Source organism: Epinephelus moara, chromosome 9, assembly GCF_006386435.1.
Source record: "Epinephelus moara isolate mb chromosome 9, YSFRI_EMoa_1.0, whole genome shotgun sequence".
Classification (NCBI taxonomy): domain Eukaryota; kingdom Metazoa; phylum Chordata; class Actinopteri; order Perciformes; family Serranidae; genus Epinephelus; species Epinephelus moara.
The window spans coordinates 32,236,740-32,259,264 of NC_065514.1; the positions used below are offsets into that span (position 1 = coordinate 32,236,740).

The 22,525-nt window shown below is 40.4% G+C and overlaps 1 protein-coding gene across 1 annotated transcript in view; it reads right to left on the bottom strand.

Moving 5' to 3' along the window:
• The window catches only part of LOC126395142 (synaptic vesicle glycoprotein 2C), a 77,805-nt gene that overhangs the window by 11,603 nt on the left and 43,677 nt on the right, over positions 1 to 22,525 (bottom strand). Inside the window, exons 4-9 of the mRNA XM_050052356.1 lie at positions 21,109 to 21,260; positions 6,923 to 7,056; positions 4,922 to 5,011; positions 4,720 to 4,830; positions 4,543 to 4,631; positions 2,096 to 2,260 (exon numbers count right to left, since the gene is read on the bottom strand). Of these exons, the coding sequence (XP_049908313.1) occupies positions 2,096 to 2,260; positions 4,543 to 4,631; positions 4,720 to 4,830; positions 4,922 to 5,011; positions 6,923 to 7,056; positions 21,109 to 21,260 (741 nt within the window). The remainder of the gene's footprint in view (positions 1 to 2,095; positions 2,261 to 4,542; positions 4,632 to 4,719; positions 4,831 to 4,921; positions 5,012 to 6,922; positions 7,057 to 21,108; positions 21,261 to 22,525) is intronic.

The window sequence follows — 22,525 nt, forward strand, 5'->3', positions numbered from 1 at the left end:
ATGTTGACTAATGTTACAAAGAATTTCTTCCTGCCTGAACACATGAACACACCTCCTCGCCACAGAAATAAATTTCAGCATAGTGTTAGTTCAGGCAAGACACGATGTCAAGCTTCCTCTGCAAGCCGCTTCCACCCCAGCTCCTCCTTTTCATGCTGCGTCTGACTTATCAATGTCATTTCTGTTTGTCATTGGTGCTGCTCTGTTGTGTTCCCATGGGGTCTTTGCTGCGGCTCTCCCTGCATTAGGCTTTCCTCATATGCGCGTGGAAGGGCAGAGAGGTGTGCTCACTCATGCTTACGGCTTTCCATGAAGACACATGGGGGCTTTCTCTGTGGGCCTAGGAACGGCAGAGAGGCCTCAGAGAGGAGCCATACCGCCAAATACAATACTGCAAATGGAAATAGAGTTTTCTTTGACTAAAGTGGTCCTGACTGAGCTAATATTACTTTGCCACTGCTTGATGTGATTTGGCATTATTGTGTAAAATCTACAGAGATCCCCTTTACGCACAGTGGGGGAATGTAACTGGCAGTATGTATTACATTGCATATTAAATTGAATTTATATTTTGAGTGCACAAGTGCACTTTGTATGTTCACACTGCATAGTATAGGAAAATGCAGTGTATTACTGGCGCACTCAAAAAAAGTCCAAAAGTTGTGTGTGGAATACTGAACACTTCTCACCCTCAGTGGTTGCCATCTTTGTGATGTAGTGGAAGCTAGGTCACAAAGTTCTCAACAAAATGTTAATGTGTTAAAATTTTGAGACACACTTTAAGTACAAGTACTCAAGTACTCAAGTAAGAAAATATTGCACATTTCACTCCTCTAAAATGATCTGACTGCTGTTCTTTCTTTATAGATAAATATTTCACATATATACTGTACAAAATATGATATATTGTTATAGCTTTACTTATCCAACAGTATATAAAGCAATTAGCAAGTAAATTCAATACTTTCAGCCATACCCAAGCTCTACAGAGAAGTGAAGCATAAAGTTGAGGAATGTTTGAGTACAGCAGGAAGGGAGGCATTTACTTGTGATGCCTGGACTTTAGGATCAGTGGATTCATCTGTGACTATAGCAGCACATTATCTCACAGAGGACTGGTGACTGATGTCTCACATTCTCCAAACTAGAGCAGTGCATCAAAGTCACACCGGAGCAAACACTGCAGACCTCCTGCAAATTGCAAAACAAGAATGGGGGATTGTGGTTGTAACAGACAGTTGTAACACTTCTAACGTGGGTGTTGCCATCCACTTAGCAGGATACCTGTATATTAAGTCCTTTGCTCATGCGCTTAATTTGGCCTTGCAGAGGCATTTTAATTAGGAAATGTAGTGGTGACATAAGTATAAAAACTCATGTAAAGTGCAGATGCTCCCAAAAAATATGTTATTATTGTAACAAAGTTTTATTACATTATGCCAAACAACCTGCAAACAACCTATGTGGTTGTCTGGATTGGAGGATTTGTTGAAAACTTCACATGCTCCTTTATTGATATTAATTCTTTTACCCAAGTGGAAAATATGAGAACTTCCTCCACCTCTACTTAATGAAGTAGACATGATAAAGATGTCAATCCTTCAGGATGTCGACAGTAATATGAATAGTATCATTCTGTAACTGATCTATGGGATCTGTAACATGCTGCTGTAGGCTACACAGTATCATGGTATTGGTCTTGATTTAATCTCTTAATAAACGCTCTCCAGTGAGGATGGAAAAGAACAGCGTATTGTTGCGTCCTCTCTCTGGTCTTTGTGTAAGCGAGAATCATAACCAGGAGGAGCAGGAAAAGATGTGTGTGTGAGAGAGAGAGAGAGAGGAAAAAGGAAAGAGAGATAAAGCTTTTAATTTCCTGGTGGTGGGGAAGATAAAGGAGGCAGGATTAATATTACCCGCAGAGGTGTGTTGTTTGTGGGAATGATGAATAGCACTGCTATCCCACAACGGGATGAGATGCTTTTAACCACAACACTGTGCCAAGGGAGACCCACAGGTTTGGATCACAGTTTGTTACATTGTAGCTGGCTTTAATCATGTCTTTATCATTATTCCCTTTGTCTTTTTCATTTACCTGTCATTTAGAAAGACTCCGTTTCTGTGGATCTGGTTCTCCAGGGTAAAGTTAAAGGTGAAGTCTTCAATGCGTTCGTTGTTGTGGATCTTCACTCTAGAGGCGTACTCGTCGGCCTGAAGGTGTTTAATGACATCTGGGAACCACACCGACAGCCCGTAGTACCTGGACACAGCAATAGCTTCTGTGATAAAATGTGACCACTGACATGGGCCACTCTGACACAGCTGATTGTTGTACTGCTCACTCTCAATTCAGTTTGAATTCTTGCGTGAAGTGTTAAACTTCTTGTTATATTTCTTTGCTCCTCGATGAATTAATGATAAAATGTTTCAGTTTTAATGCACAAAACTTGACACGAGAATGTGCACACCTACAGGGAAACTCTAACCCATGCGTACAAACATTTTGGATTCAGGGGAAATTGGCGACGCAATTGTTGAGGTGGTAAAATGAAGCCAAATTGTAGAAATTAAATGTGAGAGACGTCATTATATAAATAATGACGGCTCTCACACATTTAATTTCGCCTCATATCATGTTACTTATAGATCTTGTTCACCATAAACATTCAGTCCAGTGACTTTATTAGCACCAACAGTTTTGAATAATATCTTACAATACTGTTAATACATATCACCAAGCATGATTTCAGTCTTCAGATAGTTTTTGTGTGTAAAATCGCCGCAGTAAACACGACTGTGTGAACACAGAGTGCACAGGAGACATCACTGTGTCGGCCACACACACACTTTTCCAGTCACCTTACATACATTCACCACCTGTATTTATAAACTCCATATGCTCATTTTGTGTCCTAATCATACGGACAAGATCGCCACAACAAACTTAGATAAAAAATTATGTTCACTTATCAAAAGTTCATCTTCAAATAATATCTCAGGGTCAGGGATACACTGATAGTCACATTCATTTTGGCACGGTGTGAAGCAATCAGTCTAAATGCTGCAAACAGAAAAACACTGTGGTTACACTTGGCCGTTGCCTTGATTCACCTGTAAAGAACCACTGATCAGCAGGCTCATTTCTATGCATCAGTGTTTATGAGTTGCTTTGCATTGAACATTTATAGTTAAATGTGGCATGTAGAGGGCGGGATACGAGGCTGATCCACATGCAGACAACTCCAAGCTGATTTTGGTAATTTATGTTATCTTAAAAATACGTCTGCAACCAACCTACTTATCCTTTTCCAGGTCTTATCAATGTTACCACAGAAATAAGAAGGAAGTAAATCTGGCTGACGTTGGTGATCTGACATTAGGATTACTCCTCTTGATGAAGCTATAGGTTAGCTAGCTATTTAGCCAGTGCTTTGCTAACATTAGCTAAATATATAGTGTAATGTCTCTGTGAAGATTGTCAGTCTCCCAGCCACATCTTTAAACTGTCTTCAAACTTTGGTTTTCTTTTCAAAATAGACGAGCCTAGCATATAACATTATCTGAGTATAACAGGAAAGGGGAAAGTTGACTGAGGTTCTGCCAGGTTCCAAGCCAAGTCATAAAGCAACTTTACAGTCTGTACAGCATACGACACCTTTTGTCCTCTGACTCTTACTTGGAGGGTTGGAGGACTTCCAACTTTATTGCAGCACATCCAACTGATGAGTTTGTGACTACATTTTGCATCATCAGCTAATTGCGTGTGTGTGTGTGTGTGTGTGTGTGTGTGTGTGTGTGTAAAGGTCAGTACGTGTTTGTATGTCCACATATAAGCAAAGGTTTACATGGGTCAGAGTCGCTGCGTAATTGGCTATGGTGTACATCTCCAGAGGAGTAAAGGGCAAGGTGGTGTCAGAGGTGCAGCTGGTTTATTGGTATTTTATTGAGCTGGGAGATCAAATTAATAAGCAAAGAATCTTGCATCTGTTTCTGTATTGGAACAAGAGGCAGTGAAACCTGCCAACAAAAAAAGGACAGGACAAAAAGAGACCTGACAAGAGAAAGACAATAACAGGACCCGGAAAATTAAGACAATAAAGACAAACTGAGACCAAAAAACAAAAACAAAAAAAAAACACACAAGTTGACATAAATCTAAACCAGCAACATAAAACATTACTTTTCTTGGAGTATAACAGAACCACTTTTAGCTAAAAGACTGTCCTGAAGGCTAAAACTTTCTGACATGTACGTACTGCAATTCATTACAGCTGTCGGCAGAAAAAAGCCAAATGGCACCTTCTCTCAAATAGGTTCTCTCTTTCTAATCTAAGCTGTCAACATTCATCAAGAGGCTATAAGTGAGAGAGCATCTGCCTCAGTGCTAAGTACCTCACTGAAACTGTTATTTAGCTGGAAAGTAGTGGTGACTCAGCTAAGTATCACTGAGAGCAATACATAGCATCATTTAACATGATGGAAGCATGCAGTCATATCATGGAGAAGTGTGGAGGAAGTAGTGCTGTGCAGAAAATCTCTTACCCAAAAGACAGAGTAAACCAGACTGCAGCCAGTTTTATAGTGTTGTCTCTCACTGGGTAGTTGAAGCATCTCATAAAAGTCAACCATATCTGTTATAAAAAGGAGGAGATTTTTATTTATTTAAAATTTTAACAACCAGAAAATAAATCTGTGTAAAACAGATAAACAGAATCATACTCCTCTGAGCTCAGCCTTGATCTTGAAGAGGACCTTGAGTACAGGGTTGGCTGACTCATTCTGCATCTCCACCAGCTCGTCCAGCTGTTTGGGGATTTTTATCCTGTTCACCTGCAGGGGGAGACACTGATCTGTCACCTGCTGATGGCACTGCAGCAGCAGGAAGAAGGATGCAAGTGTTGCAGGGCCGCTGTGTACTCACAGTGAAGACTCTCTCGGGCTCTCCGCGGGCACGCATGTTGGTGTCGTGGATGTGTTTAAGCACCATCCAGGCCTCGTCGTGTTTACCCATCTAAGGGACAGTTATGTGATGTTACATGCATGCACACATCAGGCTCTACCCTTTCATCCTCCCGTGGCTGGAGCTAGTCAACTGAACCTTTACAGTCCCTTCAATTTATGCTCTCATTATATCGTTACTCAGGTTTGCTTCTACACTTATAGAAATGATTTGATCTATTTTTTCAGGTTTATGTATTTCAATTACATATCAAATTTTTTATCCAACTGAGTCAAGTAATTTGAAAATAATCCAAAAAAAATACTATCTATTTAATTAAATCAAATAATACTAGGATGAATAGACTGACATTTTATGTAACTATAGCCCATAACATTTACCCAATTCACATTCATAAAGTTTATGTTATTACTGTAATAAATTCTATGCAATTCAAATGTTCTCCTTAGTCCTTTCACCTTAGTCATTAGTTCAAGGTCCACACGGTTAAATACACTCAGTGTCATACTTGCATTTGTCCATGTTGAGGAGCTACTTTACTGTATCTGTTCAGCCGTCTGTTATTCACTCACTCTACAGCAAGAAACATCACTTTAGCATAAATGTTCTGTGCCAGAAAATTCACTGAACTTCAAATTATAGTGTTTTTTTTTTTTTAACAATCTTGACACATTTGCGAGTCACTTGCGGTCCAGTCATAATGGACCTGCAACCCAATTTTAGACCGGGATCCACCAGTTGGGAACCACTCTCTTAGAGTGTACATATCTGGGCAAATCTGACAAATACATATCCATAGTAACTGCACTAGTCATGTGCTAATGAGTTGCAAATTACATTAATGCAGGGGGTTTCAAAGTCTGACACTGTGGGCTCCTCATAATGACACTGATTGCAGAACCCTCCACTTCCAACTACAGTTTCTACATAGCCACAGTTAGTAAGCTTTGGGCTATGTTTTAAACCAGTGGTTCCCAACTGTTGGGTCGCGGTTCAAAAGTGGGTCACAGATCCAATCTGAATGTGTGTCAAGTTTGTAAAAAAACACACTTTTTGAAGTACAGGGAATTTCCAGCACATAGCTTTTATTTTGAAGTGCCGTTTGCTGATGTAGAGGGAATGACGAATGGACAACTACATAACAGACACAAACACAAGTGTGACACTGAATGTATAAAACTGTGTAGACCTTGAAGTAATGACTCAGGAGAAATCCAGACCCTGTGGCTGGACCAGTTGGGAACCATTATTTTAAGCCTACGACGAGTAGCTCGTGACAGACGTAAACATTAATGGCGTCCTTCTTGGCTGAGCTGTAACATTAGCTAGCTCAGTGGTGCTAGGTGAGCTAGCAGTAGAGGCACGCTTCCTTCTGCACAGTGATACAGTGGGTGGGTGCAGCTTGGTAGACAGAAAATAGTTCCAACGTGAAACTGCTGACAACAAGGTCTGTGGATTATCTTGAGTAATCGCTACAGGTTACTACAGGTAAGAGAAAACATATGCATTTTTTATCTTGGGGTGAACTGTCCCTTTAATTGCCTCTATGAGCTGTGTGTCCAAACTAGTAACGTAGCTCCAACTGCTGACCATGTTGGTGAGTTGCTGAAATCAGCAGCCAGACTACAATTACTAACTTCTCCTTGTTTGTAGAATGCCGGCGTGCATCTGTCCCTGCGACTTGATGCAGTATTTTTGTCTCGTGTCCCTCCCTTTTACACCTCCCCTTCAACTCGCCCCTGCCCCCCTATGGAGACACGCCTCACAGTTTGGAAACCTGCATTGATGCAAAGATGCAATTCATGCTCTAAAAACTGCTACATTTATTTTCTTATATAAAGTGGTAAAAATGGCAGCAAAGTGTGAGTGATTTCTCTAATATCCATAAGAAAAATGATCATTGTCATTAAGAGTTATAATGGTGCTGCCAGCATCACGATACACTGCGTCTCTCTCTCTTACCTCCAGGAAAAAGCGGGGGCTCTCAGGCATAAAAGTGAGAGCCACCACTGCAGAGACACACGGCAGCGCACACACCACCACAAACACTCTCCAGCTGTGGAACTGGTAGGCCGAACCCATGCTGAAGCTCCAACCTGCACAAAGAAGCAGTCGCACAGAGAGACACAAATATAATTAATTTCTAATAACATTAAAAGACATCAAATTTGAATAAAACAAACACACAAAAACACATTTATAGCTTTTTCTTTCCCTCACGGTTGGACGTTCTGTAGCTGTTCAGTCTTGGACAAACATACATGATGTTTCTCTGCCACAAGCTAATGAAATTAATTAACCTGCAGGTCAACTACTTCCCCAGTGTCACTGCGCACTCTTTGGCATCAGTGGATACATAGTCCTTCGTCTCTCTCTCTCTCTCTCTCTCTCTCTCTCTCTCTCTCTCTCTCTCTCTCTCTCTCTCTCTCTTCTCTCTCTCTCTCTCTCTCTCTCTCTCTCTCTCTCTCTCTCTCTCCTATTGTCTCTCCCAATTCCAACCTGTCCTTTTTTTGCCTGAATATTTTCAATACTTGCAACAGAAAATAGAAAATAGAAAATTCCACATTTCCTTAAGAAAGGAAAAAAATGGCTTTGACTCATTTCTGGGGTGCTGCTAAATAGTTGGGACAGCTTATTGAGTTGCTAAGGTGTTGCTACAGTAGACAAGTGGACATGGTTCCTAGGTTGTTGGTAGATAGTTTCTTTGTGCGCAGATAGTTGTGCTGGGTGTCACCAGTTTGCTGCTAGGTGGTTGCTCTGTGCTCAAAAGCACTGCAGATGGTTCCCAAGGGGATCAGTGTGATTGTTAGAACATCTCCAAGTGGTTGCTATGGTGATCTGTTGTATGGTGCAGTGGCTTGAGCCTGGGTTTAAATGCAAAAGATCTTGGGTTTGAATTTTTTCAGCACCATGGAGAGACACAGAGAGCCCTAAGCTGCATTCAGGGTTTAGATCCTGATAGGTCTGCCATACAAAATGTACAAAGTTGTTAATGTAACAGAATTCAATTTTTAATGCAATTTTTTAGTGCTAGCAGTCTTAAGACAGAGCAATGCCATCATTCCAATCAGTTTCTCCCAGTTGGAATTCCTTCAGTTTTTAGGAGTTTTTTTACCGGGAGCTGAATTATCCTCAAAAGTCTCCTGTCCAAAACAAACCAGGTGATTAAATCTGCTAAATACATGGAATAAGGGGGATGCTAGCCCAACTATTGCCTTGCCTTTCTCTCTGATAATTCAAGATCCAGACAAATCAGGAGCTTTTAACCGGGAGCTGAATTATCTGCAGAGGCTTCTTCCTCTCCAAAACAAATGCACCCCAAGATTTATATTGCCCAAAACACTGAAAAAAGCAATTTTACTTTAAAAATCAGTGTTTCTCCAACACTTTTTGGCTAGTTGTGGAGGGGATGCTAACCCAGCTGCTACATGCTGACATTTTCTCTCTGATAACTTAAGATCCAGACATTTAGGAGTTTTTTACTGGGTGCTGAATTATCTGCAGAGGTCTCCTCCTCTCCAGAACAAACAGACCCCAAGATTTACACCAGTAAAGACGCTGAATAAGGCAGTTTTACGTTAAAACTGTCAAGCACAGCAGGGGCTGGAGGTGAGCCGACGCTAATGTTTGCTCATGTTGTTTCTCTGAAAACTTAAGATCCAGACTTCCAATAACAGAAATCATACATTAGGTTAAAACATACTGTGAAAAATGACTGAAATCTAAAACATGTATTGTAAAAATGTGGCTTGAAACTGGATAAAAAGTAGATCTGTGGCAGCTTCTGGCCGACAACCACAACCCTGACGCATGTGTAAAGGGGCTATGATGCTACAACAGGGACATTGCCTGTCTGTGGCATTGTAACTAGGGATGCAGCGAATATTCGGTAACCAAATATATTCTGCCGAATATTGCAAAAAAACACACATTCGGTATTCGGTGGAATAAGTGAAAAGCAAGGCCGAATAATAGCGGCGTGTTTTGATGACGCAATCAAACAGCGTGCGGTGATGGACGGAGTAAAATGTCGGCAGTGTGCCGATATTTCAAAGTGTTGGAGAGTGATAGAAGAAAAGTGGTTTGCAAAGAATGTAATACTGAGCTATCTAGAGTAGTGTTGCAGGGTATACTGGAACCAACGGTAGACCGCGGTACTGAAACACCACAGTACATATGATACCATAATGTTGGAGTACCGTAGTACTACGGTACCTCAGGTACCACTACTGTGGGATAAATTCAAAGTCCAGTCACAAGAGGGTGAGTGTCCATGTGCCGTCCAATAACGGTGCGCGTTGGCCACCTGGCACTCAACATGCTGCTGCAGTGGTTTGTTTTCCAGTGACATTTCAGGTATTAGCTGAGCTATTGAGTATCTTTAAGCAGTGAAAGTTATCATTAATTTATTTTCACTTGTAGGTTAGATTTGTTTCTATATGCTACAGTGATTTGTTTTCCACAGAGCTCTACGGTGCGAGCATTTTACTTGCATTTGCGACTAAAAACAGTTTTGTGCGAGCAAAAGAAATCATTCAGGAGCACGCTGTGGGAGTACAGATTTCAACCAGCAGCAGAAACGAAAGGCGAATCCTGCCGGTTGTGGGTTGAACAGGGGTCACAGACACAGACAGGAATGTATTCCTGTCAAATACGGCGGCCATAGTGCTCCACAACGCAAGATAATGGCTTACCAGCGATGGAGAAGCCTGGCTCCACGTCCAATAATTTCCTCTTCTTGGTGTCATGACTGCCCAAAAGTACCTGAACAGCCGAGCCGTGGCGGCACACATTTCTCTCTTTTTGGCAGGTAATGGTCCACAAACCTCACTGCACTTAAGGGACTGTTCTTTACTTGTCAGAGGAGGAGGGTGGCTGGTTGAATTTTGGTTGATTTTTATATTATTTATTTATTTTATTTCGATCCCCGCTATGTTATTCACTTATTGATTGACAAATTTTCATTTCGGTGCATCCCTAATTCTAACATTGTTAGAAACCTTTGGGATCATGTACACAGTTCAACAAAACAAAACAAAACAAAACAAAACAAACATTGGTGTAGTCATTTTAAGATGGCACACTGATGGCTTTGAAATACCATTTGACCATGTTATTTTCATAACAGAAAAAATCTAAACTGCATTGTCTGTTTGTTTGTTTGTTTTTGTAGCCTGGTTTATTTTTAAACAAATAGAATTGTATTGGTTAATCACAATAACTTGTATTATGAACTCAGTATCATGAAACTCTTCTGCTGAATGGATGCTTTTTTTTACTTTACAAATTGGTAAGCAGTGTCTGAATAAATTGTTAGCTTTGTTCTTTTGAGACCGATTTGTTTCATTGAAAAGGAGCCTGCAGATCCTCCAAAGGACCTGACTCACATTTGTTTTTTCAATAATTTGGAAAAAACAAAATAATAAATAAATTAATAAAAGATAAGGCATATAGTGTAGTGCAAAAATAATTCAAGAATCACTCATTAGTATTTGTTGCAGTAGCAGTGCTTACTGCCACAGGGAGGGGCAGAGAGCTATGTGTGTTAGAGACTATAGAAAAGTGCTGAGTAAACTAGTGACTTGTATTTTTGCATGGAGGAATGACATCTGAAGCATTTAAACTGTTATAGCTCAACTTTTACACCGTGAAAGGAAGCAGACAGGAATACATATGTCAATATAAATGTGTGCACTTATACTTTTAATTGTGCTTCCAAATTCTAAATGTGATATTTATGCACTATAGGGCTCTTAATGAAATTAATAAAAATAATTATGTGTCCGTAGTACTAACAGTTACTAACAGTACTTTGGCTATTACTGGCCATTTTCAACATTACATAAAATAAAAAAGGTCCAGAAAAGCATAAAACTTTCCATGTGATTTCTTCCAAGGTGATAAAAAGATACATAAATACATTAATTGTGGTTCAGCACAGAAAAATATATTAAAATCTATGAAATCTTAAAAAGCAGATTAAAACAATTTAAATCCAAAGACAACAGTTGGGAATCACCTCATGATATGATATTGTGATTTAATATCTTTTTTCAACTATGAATTCTGTCCCTGAAAGGAAAACTTTGTCTGCTTTTTCTGACACGATTAGTTTTCAGTCTGTTCATCTCACTTCAATCATTTTTTATTGCAGTAAAATGTATCTAATTGACTGAAAAACAACTGATTTTAGTCTTCCAAAAGTTTTGTTGGTATTTGCATTATTAATAATTTATTTAGCAAACAAATGGATACCTGGCAACTGCCTATCAATACAATATTGCCACACAAAAATATCGTGATACTATGCTGTATTGGTATTTTACCCCACCCCGACCAAAGACCCTTTGAATTTGGACTGAACTTATTTGTTGGAGCATTGTTTCCAAGCCTTTATACATGAAAAAAAAAAAAAAAAGTTATGCTTCATCACAAAGTCTAGGAACATTATATATTACATTGCTGATAAAAATCATAACACACCCCTCATCAACAAGTCAGGAGTAACAAAATCTGACAGGGCATGTGTGTGTTTGAAGACCCAGTCTGAATTTCACCCATACAGCCAAGGGCTGTATCTGAAAATCAGCACCACAAAAGAATGTTAGTGTGGATGTAGAACAGTGTGTATGTGTGTGTGTGTGTGTGTGGCCTGTGGTGCTGCTCCAGCCTGTACCAGTACAAACCTCATTAGGGGGATTATAGCTTTAATGGACTGGAGGGGATGGCTGACTGATTCAGATACTCAGCAAGATTTATGTTCCTATTCTACAGTAAGTGAGCACGCATAAGACACACACACACACACACACACACACACACACACACTGTCCTTGGCAGTGTTCGATGCTGTGGCACAAATTTTTAAGTATAGGTGTGTTAATGAACTCACAGAAAGACATACGGACAAATCTGTCTTACCTCTCATACTGCGACACACACCCCTACACACACACGTAAAAAACACAGGTTGCTGCATGACTTTCTTTTCTTGGAATTTACCACTTCTTTTACCGTGTCACATTCTTACACCTAAGATAAAAGCACACACACACACACACACACACACACACACACACAGTTATCTGGCCTTTGTCCACCAATCAATGCAAAGAGCACTGCGGCGGAACCTATTACCCACACGCTGCTGCGTCTTGGAGAAAAAAAATTGTTAAAACACTGGCGTCTAATCAATTGGCCTCAATTATGAGCCTCAGCTGGCCCTCTCACACTCACTCACATGAATGGAGTGTGACAACAGATAGACAGCCTTTCAATGGAAACTACAAATGAGACACAAATACTTGTCTCAATGTGCTTGTGACCCTGTGTACACACATTCTTTTAGTCATAAAACAATAACTACTTATTTTGTGTTTATCTGTCAATTGTTGAGAGCAAATAACCCACAAAAGGAAAAATAATAACTAAAAAACTACAATTACTGCCTAGCAGCTGTATACCTCTGTGAACCCGTCAAGTTGCACTTACAGTTTACATTCATGTCTGTGAAAAGATGGATGTTCCACACACATCTTCCCCTCCAGCAGCTCAAAGGATCTATACAATCAGCACAGTTTCAAGGCGGGCACCTAAGAGTAGTGTCATCAATTCGGTATCTGAGCAAATGTCTCCCCCTCTGTTCCTGAGATATGTATTGATTAATGGCCAGTAAAGTGTTTTATGCAGAACATTATGATGTCACAGTGACGTTGACCTTTGACCTTTTGGATATATAATGTCATTTTAGACATTTGTGTAAAATGTTGTCATAATTATAATTAATACTACTACTATTACTATTAATAATTAATAATTAATAAATAGTTAATTAATAATTAACTATTAATAATTAGGACGTTCACGAGAAAAAGACAGATGTAAGGTCAAAGTGACCTCTGACCACCAAATTCTAGTCAGTTCATCCTTGAGTACAAGTGGACCTTTGTGCCAAAGTTAAAGAAATTCCCTTAAGGTGTTCTTGCAATATCACATTCATGAGAACTGAGATGGATGCAAGGTCATTGTCACCTTAACCTTTGACCTATGGCCACCAAAATCGAATCAGTTCATTTCTGACTTGAAGTGGATGTTTGTGCCAAATTTGACAAAATTCACTCAAGGTGTTCTTGAGATATTGCATTCACAAGAATGAGACGGATAAGGTCACAGTGACCTTGACCTTGACCTAATCAGTTCATATTAAGTCCAAGTTGACATTTGTGCCAAATTTGAAGAAATTCCTTCAAGGCGTTCTTGAAATATCCTGTTCACAAGAATGGGACGGACAGCCAGACAGATGGAAAAACCAAAAACATAACGTCTACAGCCACGGCTACTGTCGGTGCAGAGGCCTGTAAAACTCTTTGGTGTCACAATTAATGTAAAGGTTAGAGAGATACCTTTCACTGAAACTATGGGTAACAAATGAAAACAAATCTGTCTGACTGGATATCACAAAAGGTAAGTGAAACAAAAACATTTTTTTATAAGTTTTGGAAACTAATCCTTTGAGCATTTTGAGTTGTTGCAGTGATTGAAAGGTAACAGGAAGTAATTAACAACAATAGGGTCAATGAGACCACTGATACCTGTATCAGTTTATATTAGAGCCAAAAATACAACCCAATATAAAGACACGGTGCATTTTTCAGCGGTACCTATTTAATGTATTTACATGCTGTAATTACCTCTCTGTATAGTAATTCCATGGCGGAGTCTGCCATTCCTGCGCTGAATTCAAAATTCCCTCCACATGAAATGATGCAGCATATCATCTGTGTTACTGTTTGTAATTTTATATCATTGATTTCAGCCTCATTGTTTACTGTTCACTGTCCTGAACAACTAAAGTTACAGCTGGTACAAACCGTTTCTGACTATTGCTGTTTAATATTATAAGTGTTAAACCAGCAAAACATTTGGTGGCTTTTGTCATCAAAAAAACAAGACAAAAAAAACAAAAACAATATTTATGTCCAAGAACAGTCTACACGTGTCCCATGTTTTAATGTCTTTGGTTATCATCTATAATGTGAAAACATCACATTCTAACATGGTAAAAAAAAAATCTAAAGTGTCCAGTATTCGGTTTAAAAATCCGAGAGTACCACAGAGTGTCTCTCCTGGTGGGCCACTGACAGCGCTGTCAGCTGAGTCACTCACACTGGACAGCAGTAGGTTGTACCAACATCTGCTTCAAAATGACTTTAGCTGACTTTGCTAACATTCAGCATTGGAGCTGAGAGCATCGGAGCAACAAACAGAAACAAATCACACTCTGCGTTGCACTGCCCTCTATTGCCATCACAGTTAGGTCATTCTGAGGCAAGACTTGATTGTAATGGTCTACAGCCTGCAACGCTCTTACTCTGCACTTCTCCATATACAATGACGCAGCTACAAAAATTATTCGAGTGATAAAATGGGAGACAGCCTGGGGGCTTGTCAACTGATGATTCAAATTATCAACATTTAGGGGGCAGCCCTAGTTAGCACGGACAACGATGGCTTAATGAAAGAAGACATTTTTGACACAGGATCAGATTTTATTATTGAAGGGAGCAACAAAACAAGAAGGAGCACACTGAGCTGTTCGAGCTGCAGGCCATGGCTGCACACCTCCAACTCTGCAACAGTCTGACATAAAGTTTTAAACTACACCTAACACAGCTACTCAAGCAGGACAGAAGCAGCCCCCAAATGACCATTTCTATATCAATTACCCAACCTGTGTTACACTGAATTCATGAAGAAACTATTGTTTTCGTCGTATGCCTTCACGGTAAATGAAGAATCTAAAATGGAGAAAATTCTTGATGAATTGAAGTCATAGAGGTCCACGTTTAACAACACCAAAACTATATCAAAATATGCATTTTCAAACATTCAGACAACTTGTGCAGTTTATCCAGTCGTATGCTCAGTACATTCCAAACAGACAGCCCTTCCTGACGGGATACTGAATGTAAAATGAAACTTTTTCTACGCTCTCTTCAAAGCCAGACAAAAACAATCATTTTACCTCCGCTAATACAGGAGCTGTTGGTCTACTGCTGCCTCAATCAGCTAATTTGTTTGTGTTATTATGAGACTTTGGTATTTTAAAGGTTTAGTCATGATTCAGTGAAGTCACACAATAACACAAACAATCTACCACTGGAGGCAGTGACAGAACAACACCTCTAGTGTCCAGTGAGGTAAAAATTGAGCATAGTGTTAGTTCAGGCAGGACACGATGCCATGCTCAGCTCACATCCCAGCTACATCGGTTGATCTCAAACAGCAAATCAACTGATGGAACAGCTGATTGATGGAAGGGAGTCAGCTGATAAACCACATGATTCCTTTCTATAAAACCAATTCGCAAATCTCATTCAGGGTGCCCTATTGAAACTGCTCTGGCCTGCCTACTGTTGCTACTTCCTCTGCACGCTGCTTTGCAACTCGCCTCCACCCCAGCTCCTCCTTTTCATGTTGTATCTGACTTATCAATGTCAATTGTCATTGATGCTGGCTCTGTTCTGTTCCTGCAGGGTCTTTGCTGCTGCTCTCCCTTTCCATGTAGGCGCATGGAAGGGCAGGGAGGTTTGCCTCTCTCCGCCTTATGCTTTCAACATAGGCGCGTGGAAGAGGCTTTCTGCGTAGGCCCGAGGAATGGCAGAGGGGCCCCAGAACAGAGCCATACCATCAAATATGATACTGCAAATTGAAATAAAGTTTTCTTTGACAAAAGACTGAATTGACAGAAAGCTAAATTATTGTTTTTGTCAGTGGAATCTGGCTTTAAAGAGGGCATAGATAAGTTTCACTTTCCGTTCAGTTCCCGCTGGAAAGGGCTGTCTTTTTGGAAAGCACTGAGCATATGACCGGATAAATGACACTTGGATTATACTAGGGCTGGGCGGTATACCGGTTTGTACCGAAAACCGGTATTTATTTTTGTTATGATATGAATTTTTCATATACCGCAATACCGGTGAATAGCCCAAACAACGTCCGGAACGTGCGCAGCAGTAAAGTGTTTCAGCGGGACCCATTTCACCGCTGCACACCACAGGCACGCTTGAGCGGGTGAGAGTGAGAGCATAGAAAAGTTTAGAGGCGAGAATGGCTGCCGGAGAGAGTCCTGAAAGCAAAGCAACTGTACACAATGACCCAGAAGAACTCATACCAAAAAGAGCAGTGTTTCCCCGATGCGCACACACCCACACCCACACCCACACACACACACACACACACACAGACAAAACGCACACACACAGGTGAGCACACTAGAGCACGGCTTGGACCGCATTTTCCTGACCGAAGACAACCCCCGTCTGTTGCGCGACAAGTCTCTATTTTACGCAGCTCTTCTATTTTTGTCGCGCTACGCTCCCCTACGCGACCCGACAGCAGATAAAAACTACATGAAATAGTGTGCTAAACGAGCACAATGTGTTTTTAAATGAATAAACCATTATCAGAGGTGATATGTGATGATTTTTTTTCATGCATTTACCCATGTTTATCCGTGACATTGTGTAAATGTCCGTGGCGGACATTTGAAAGCGAGTAGATGACAAACAGTACAGTAAACTTGTAGATAACTCAAATATATGTAATAACTTAGGTGGAAAATGCTTTAACATTTCATGCAGCCTACATGCAGCCTCTCGGCTCGGCAAACGGTAAACAACCCCGCTGGCTTCTCTACGTGTCGCTTCCGTACGCAGTCAGTGGAGCCCAAATGAATGGAGCGGAGCGTGTGTTGCGTTCAGGCATTGTCAGGTAAATAACAAATTCCGGCACTTCAATAGGCCATAGCACAACACAGCAGCATGTCAAGTTGGCCGAACCTGAGCAAAATACCGTGAAATACCGTGAAATACCGTGAAATACCGTGAAACCGATATGATTTTTTCTTAGAACCGTGATATGAAAATTTTGTCATACCACCCAGCCCTAGATTATACTGCACAAGTTGTGTGAGAGTTTGGAAACACATGTTTTGATATAGTTTGCTGTTGTTTAATGTGGACCCCTTTTACTTCAATTCATGAAGAATATTCTCAGTTTTTGGATGCTTTGTTCACAGGGGAGGCATGCGAGAAAAGCAAAGTTTTCTGCACAAATTCAACTTAACACACGGTGAGTAACTGATATACAATTACTCATGTCATTTGGACAGGTGAAGTATTTGTTTAAGATTTCTGTCCTGCTTGAGTTGGCGACACCTGTGGCTACTAGTTGTAACAGAAACTGTGGTTTAATGCTACAGGTCCCAAAATTCTGGGGGCAGCAAACACTTGTTGAGCAAGCTACTTTGTAAGGAATACATCACAGGACCAGAACAACCAATGCAGCCAAACTTGAAGAGTTTTAATAAAGACCTCCGTGAAGTATGCCTTTAAGGATTATAACTTTAAAATGATGGACTTGAATTTTATCAAGATAATCAAACTTTTTATATTTTTGTTGATATGTAAAAATACTCCCAGGGGAAGCCATGGCAACAGATTCTACCTTTGTCCAGATGTTATTTCCTGAACAGTGATTATTTCCTGTGATGTTCTCTTTTTCTGGCAGTCTTGACTCAAGGCTAGACCGAAGAAGTGCGCACTTCACCGACTACTTTTCTTTACATGTTGTCCTGAAGTTTGTTTTGGTCCAGTGACTCTATTCTAGATAAGAACACCACTTGGTCGAGGTACTTAATCAACGTGGGGGCCAGGCATTATAGAGTCCCACACTCGGCTATCCCCAGCAGAGACAGTGTCCTGATGGCCAGGGTCCAAGAGCAAACTTCATTATATCTGATCAACACGGCTCTGAAAATGGCAAACAAAGAAACCCTTCCTCGTCATTCATCCTTTCCTTTAATACTCCTTCACTCTGTCCCTTCCTCTATGTTTTCTCCCGCCGCCTCCCTTTAGCCCTCTGCTGTATCCCCTCACCTTTCGATTATCCCTAGCACAGGCCACATAAATCAAGCGCTCTCCACCTCTCCCCCTAATCTCTTTCTCTGCTCTTCTTTCCTCGTCCACGCCCCTCCACACCAGATTGATTTCATTTTGCTCATTTTGTTCTTGTCCTCTGACACACTCCTCCTCCCCTCTCTGTTACCCTCCACATCTCCCTCACTACATTTTATGAGATTTGTCATATCAGCAAACCTTTTATTTTTTCCTCCTCATATATTTAGTTTGCCGTCAAATAAAATTGCATGAAATAAACACAAATACTGACTGTGCAGTTGCATTGTGGACCTCAGTCATGTAAATATCACAGTTCAGTCCTGTTACCTTTTGGTGATGGTAAAAATTTGCTGAAAATTAAAAATGACAAAGTTCTGTCAGCTTACAGCTTGCCTGGCACACCCCTGCATACCTTAGTAGACTGATATTGCGGCAAACTTAAAAGGCCTTCATGCACATATTTACTGTCTAGTCTGACATATGCTTTGTTGCTTTTTCCGCTGCTGCTATTGTCAGAGCCTCCACCTACACTGCCACCTGCTATGTGTTTGTGTACACCCTGGAGGGCCTTTTCTAAATAAAGCCCCAGGATTCAGGAAGTATTTGCAATGCAACCTGCATGTTATCTATCGTGGTGCGATGTATATGCATTGCTAACAGCGGGGAGGAGCATCATCAACAGAGGAAACATACCGCCGAGTCCAACTTTATTACCATTTCTATTTGCAGTAATGTTTAAAGTAGTGATGCAAGTGATTCCTGACAGTGGGACACTTTTCCAGTTTGGAATCTGGGTCGCTGGAGCTGAAAGTACATGTACATTGAGTCATTTTGTGTTATTACTAAGGCTGTGTTCTACAGTCTCAACCTCCTCTGCAGCATAATGCTGTGTCATCCAGCAAGGTGCTGCCTTGGCCAACCAAACACATAAGAGCACATTCCTGGAAGGCTACCTTTTAACACTAACAAATTGTGATTGTTTACTGAGTATAACAAGTCATTGTGCAGTGTTTCGCTGTCTGTTGAACCTTTAAAGCCCCACTCCAGCCAGTGTTACTTTCTGTTTTTCAGTTAACGTTCCTTCTTAAACATACAATAAGGGGAGGGGTTAATACTCAGATGGAATCAATTACCGTGGCAACCAGATTGTCAAACAGTGTATATGTCAAGGTCAACGTCATTAGCAAGGACAGTGACAGTGTGGATATTAGTATGACTAGCAATACCCTTACATAAGTTACGAGGTGGAGGATTTTCCTCTACTTCCTTCACCTGGAGAAAAATTAATGAATGTGAATCTAGCATCAGCTGGACTTCAGTTGCTTCAGAATGATGGCCGCTCAGCATAACTATCTAACAAACAGTAATTATGTGTAATTGCTTTGTATTTTAGTTTCTGTAATGGCAACAACAAGTTATACAACAACAACGACAAACATCCCAATTTTAAAACAATATTTACTGACAATTTAGAATTTCCTTTGACAAATAAGGAAGCCACAATGTATATTAGCTTCTTTGTGTCAAACAGTTAAGTTAGCCATAATTTAAATTGGCTACTTTGTATCAAACAGGTAAGTTAGCCATACTGTATATCAGCTACTTTGTGTCTAACTGTTAAGTTAGTCATACTGTGAATCAGCTACTTTGTATCAAACGGGTAAGTTAGCCATACTGTACATCGGCTACTGTGTATTGGCTACTTTGTATCAACAGGGAAGTTAGCCATACTGTATATCGGCTACTGTATATTGGGTACTTTGTATCAACAGGTAAGTTAGCTACACTGTATATCTGGTACTTTGTGTCAAACAGGTAAGTTAGCCACACTGTATATCGGCTACTTTGTATCAAACAGGTAAGGTAGCCACACTGTACATCGGCTACTTTGTACCAAACAGGTAAGTTAGCCACACTGTACATCAGCTACCTTGTATCAAACAGGTAAGGCAGCCACACTGTCCATTGGCTACCTGGTATCGAACAGCTAAGGTAGCCACACTGTACATCTGCTACTTTGTATCAAACAGGTAAGTTAGCCATATTGTATATTGGCTACTGTGTACTGGCTACTTTGTTTCAACAGGTAAATTAGCCGTACTGTATATCGGCTACTGTATATCAGGTGCTCTCTGTCAAACAAGTAAGTTAGCCATTCTGTATGTCAGCTACTGTTTGTTGGTGACTTCTTATCAGTTAGCCATACTGTATATCAGCTGTTGTGTAATGGCTACTTTGTATCAAACAGGTAAGTTAGCCATACTGTATATTGGCTATTGTGTATTAGCTACTTTATATCAAACAGGTAAGGTAGCTACACTGTACATCGGCTACTCTGTATTTATCAGGTAAATTAGCCATACTGTATATCGGCTTCTTTGTACCAAACGGGTAAGTTAGCCATATTGTATATCGGCTACTGTGTATTGGCTACTTTGTATCAACAGTTAAGTTAGCCATACTGTATATTGTCTACTGTATACCAGCTACTTTGCATCAAACACATAAAGTAGCCACACTGTACATCCGCTATCTCAGCTCGGCTCAGCTAGTTCACTGTCTTGTTTTGCCTAGGGTGAGTCTGTGCTGCCGGTGCGGCAACAACCTTCGCTTTTAAACTTTTAGCACAAAATTAAATTATTTGTAAATTATTTGGCTTTGAGCGTATTAATCTGGACAGGCTGGAGCCGATTCATGTCTCACCAGTACCTGAAACAACACACCCCCACCAAATGCAGCCCCCTGCCTTGTTTTAAAGGTCCAGTCTCTGTCTGAATATCAGTACCTCAGTACCCTCTTTTAAACATAAACTGAGAACTCATTTTAATCTAATAGTTTTTTTTTTGATCAACTGTAATTTGTCTGTGATTTGTCTCTTTTTAGCTGTTAGAATTTTAATTTTATATACTTTTAAAAATATTTTTTTTTATCCATCCCTTTCTGTTATACGATCCTGGTTTTACAGTAAAGCAGTTTCTTTTAGGAAGTGCTACATATATTAAGTTATTATTATTTAAAGAATTCTTTGATCCAGTCTCCAACTTTAAGAGCATTTGATGAGTTGAGGAGAATATTACTGTAATACTGATGAGGAAAAAGTCACTAATGACTCAGAAATGCTGCCTGGCACTCACATCAGTCAGTCTAGCGTTATTATGAATGGTACATTAGGTCAGAGTTGTCACTCACCGTAGTGTGGGATGATGGCCCAGGCCATGGCTGAGGCGTAAATTCCTCCGATCATCCAGAACATGCAGAGCCAGCTCAGATGCTCTCCTCTCTTCTCCCGAGCCAACACCTCCGCAAAGTACGAGAACACGATTGGTACCGCTCCACCAATCCTGCAAAAATAGTTTGCTGTAATTAGCTATATGTGCTTCAGCCACCAACCCTCATTGTAAATATATTAATGTGTGTGATGACAAACATTTATGAACATGCAAAACAGATGTGTGGTTACATAAAATCATTGGGAGAAAAGTAAAGGAGTTTGTAGGCAGTTTATGCAGTTAGCCATTCGACTTGTTAGATTTGGACCTCATTCTGATCATCAAGCAGAAACATGCTTAGTGTGTCTTGTTGCTTTGAACCTCATGTTCATTTTCTTATAACTTTAAAAAGGAGCTCAGCTCGGGCAGCAGGCAACCATGTGTAAACTCTTATGAACAGAAGAAATGAAATCATGTCACAAGAAAGATTCCTAAATTAAACAGTGTTTTCAAACTCATACCATCAGTAGACAGTGACACTGCCCACTTCAGCTTTACGTTTGTTTGGATGAGAATATTGTTTTTGTCCACAAACCAAAGAAAATGAAAAAGCATCACACTGTAGCAGACAGGATATTACAAGAGTGTCATTTCATCTTTGATACATCTTTACTTTTACTTTTCCACAAACTTCCTTGTTACATTATTGCACAGAATCAGAGGAGTTTGAATAAACTATAGCAGTGACAATATCAATCGACCCATATTAATATGACTGCATAATGTCATGTCATTGTGTTAATGCAGCTGAAGTGGAGCATCAGTGAGGTGTCGAGCAGAGTCAGCAGGAGCCCATCTGTGTCTGCAGTGACTCTCTCACTGGTTTGTTTCACAGCTCCACAGTTTCCAAGATAAATTAGAAGAGGAAGACAAAATGGCAAACCATTTGACAAGCAAGTGAAATAGACAGAGAGAGATTTGTGTTGACATTAGGCCCGTTTCCACCGCAGGAACTTTGGGGTAATTTTACGGGCCTGGGCGTTGGTGCGTGTCTCCACCGCAGGAACCACCCCCGAAGGACAGAGTTCCGGAACTTTTACAGGGGCTAAACAAGTCCCTGCCTCGGAGTAGGTACTCAGAACAGCCCCGAGAAACTCCTGGCTGGGGCTTTGGGATTACTTGGTGCTGATTGGATATACTCAAGGCGGGATGTGACGTTTTGTAAATAACAACATGGTTATCGTAGCCTCGCGTCACCAGGCTCTTCAAGCGAAGAGCCTGGTGTCTATTCACTCTGAATTTTGTCTGGATTCTGGTTCCGGTCTAGGGAGCGGATGCGGTATTCGCCAAATTCACCAAACTAAAAGTGTTCACCATAGTAAAACTTTAAATTCTGG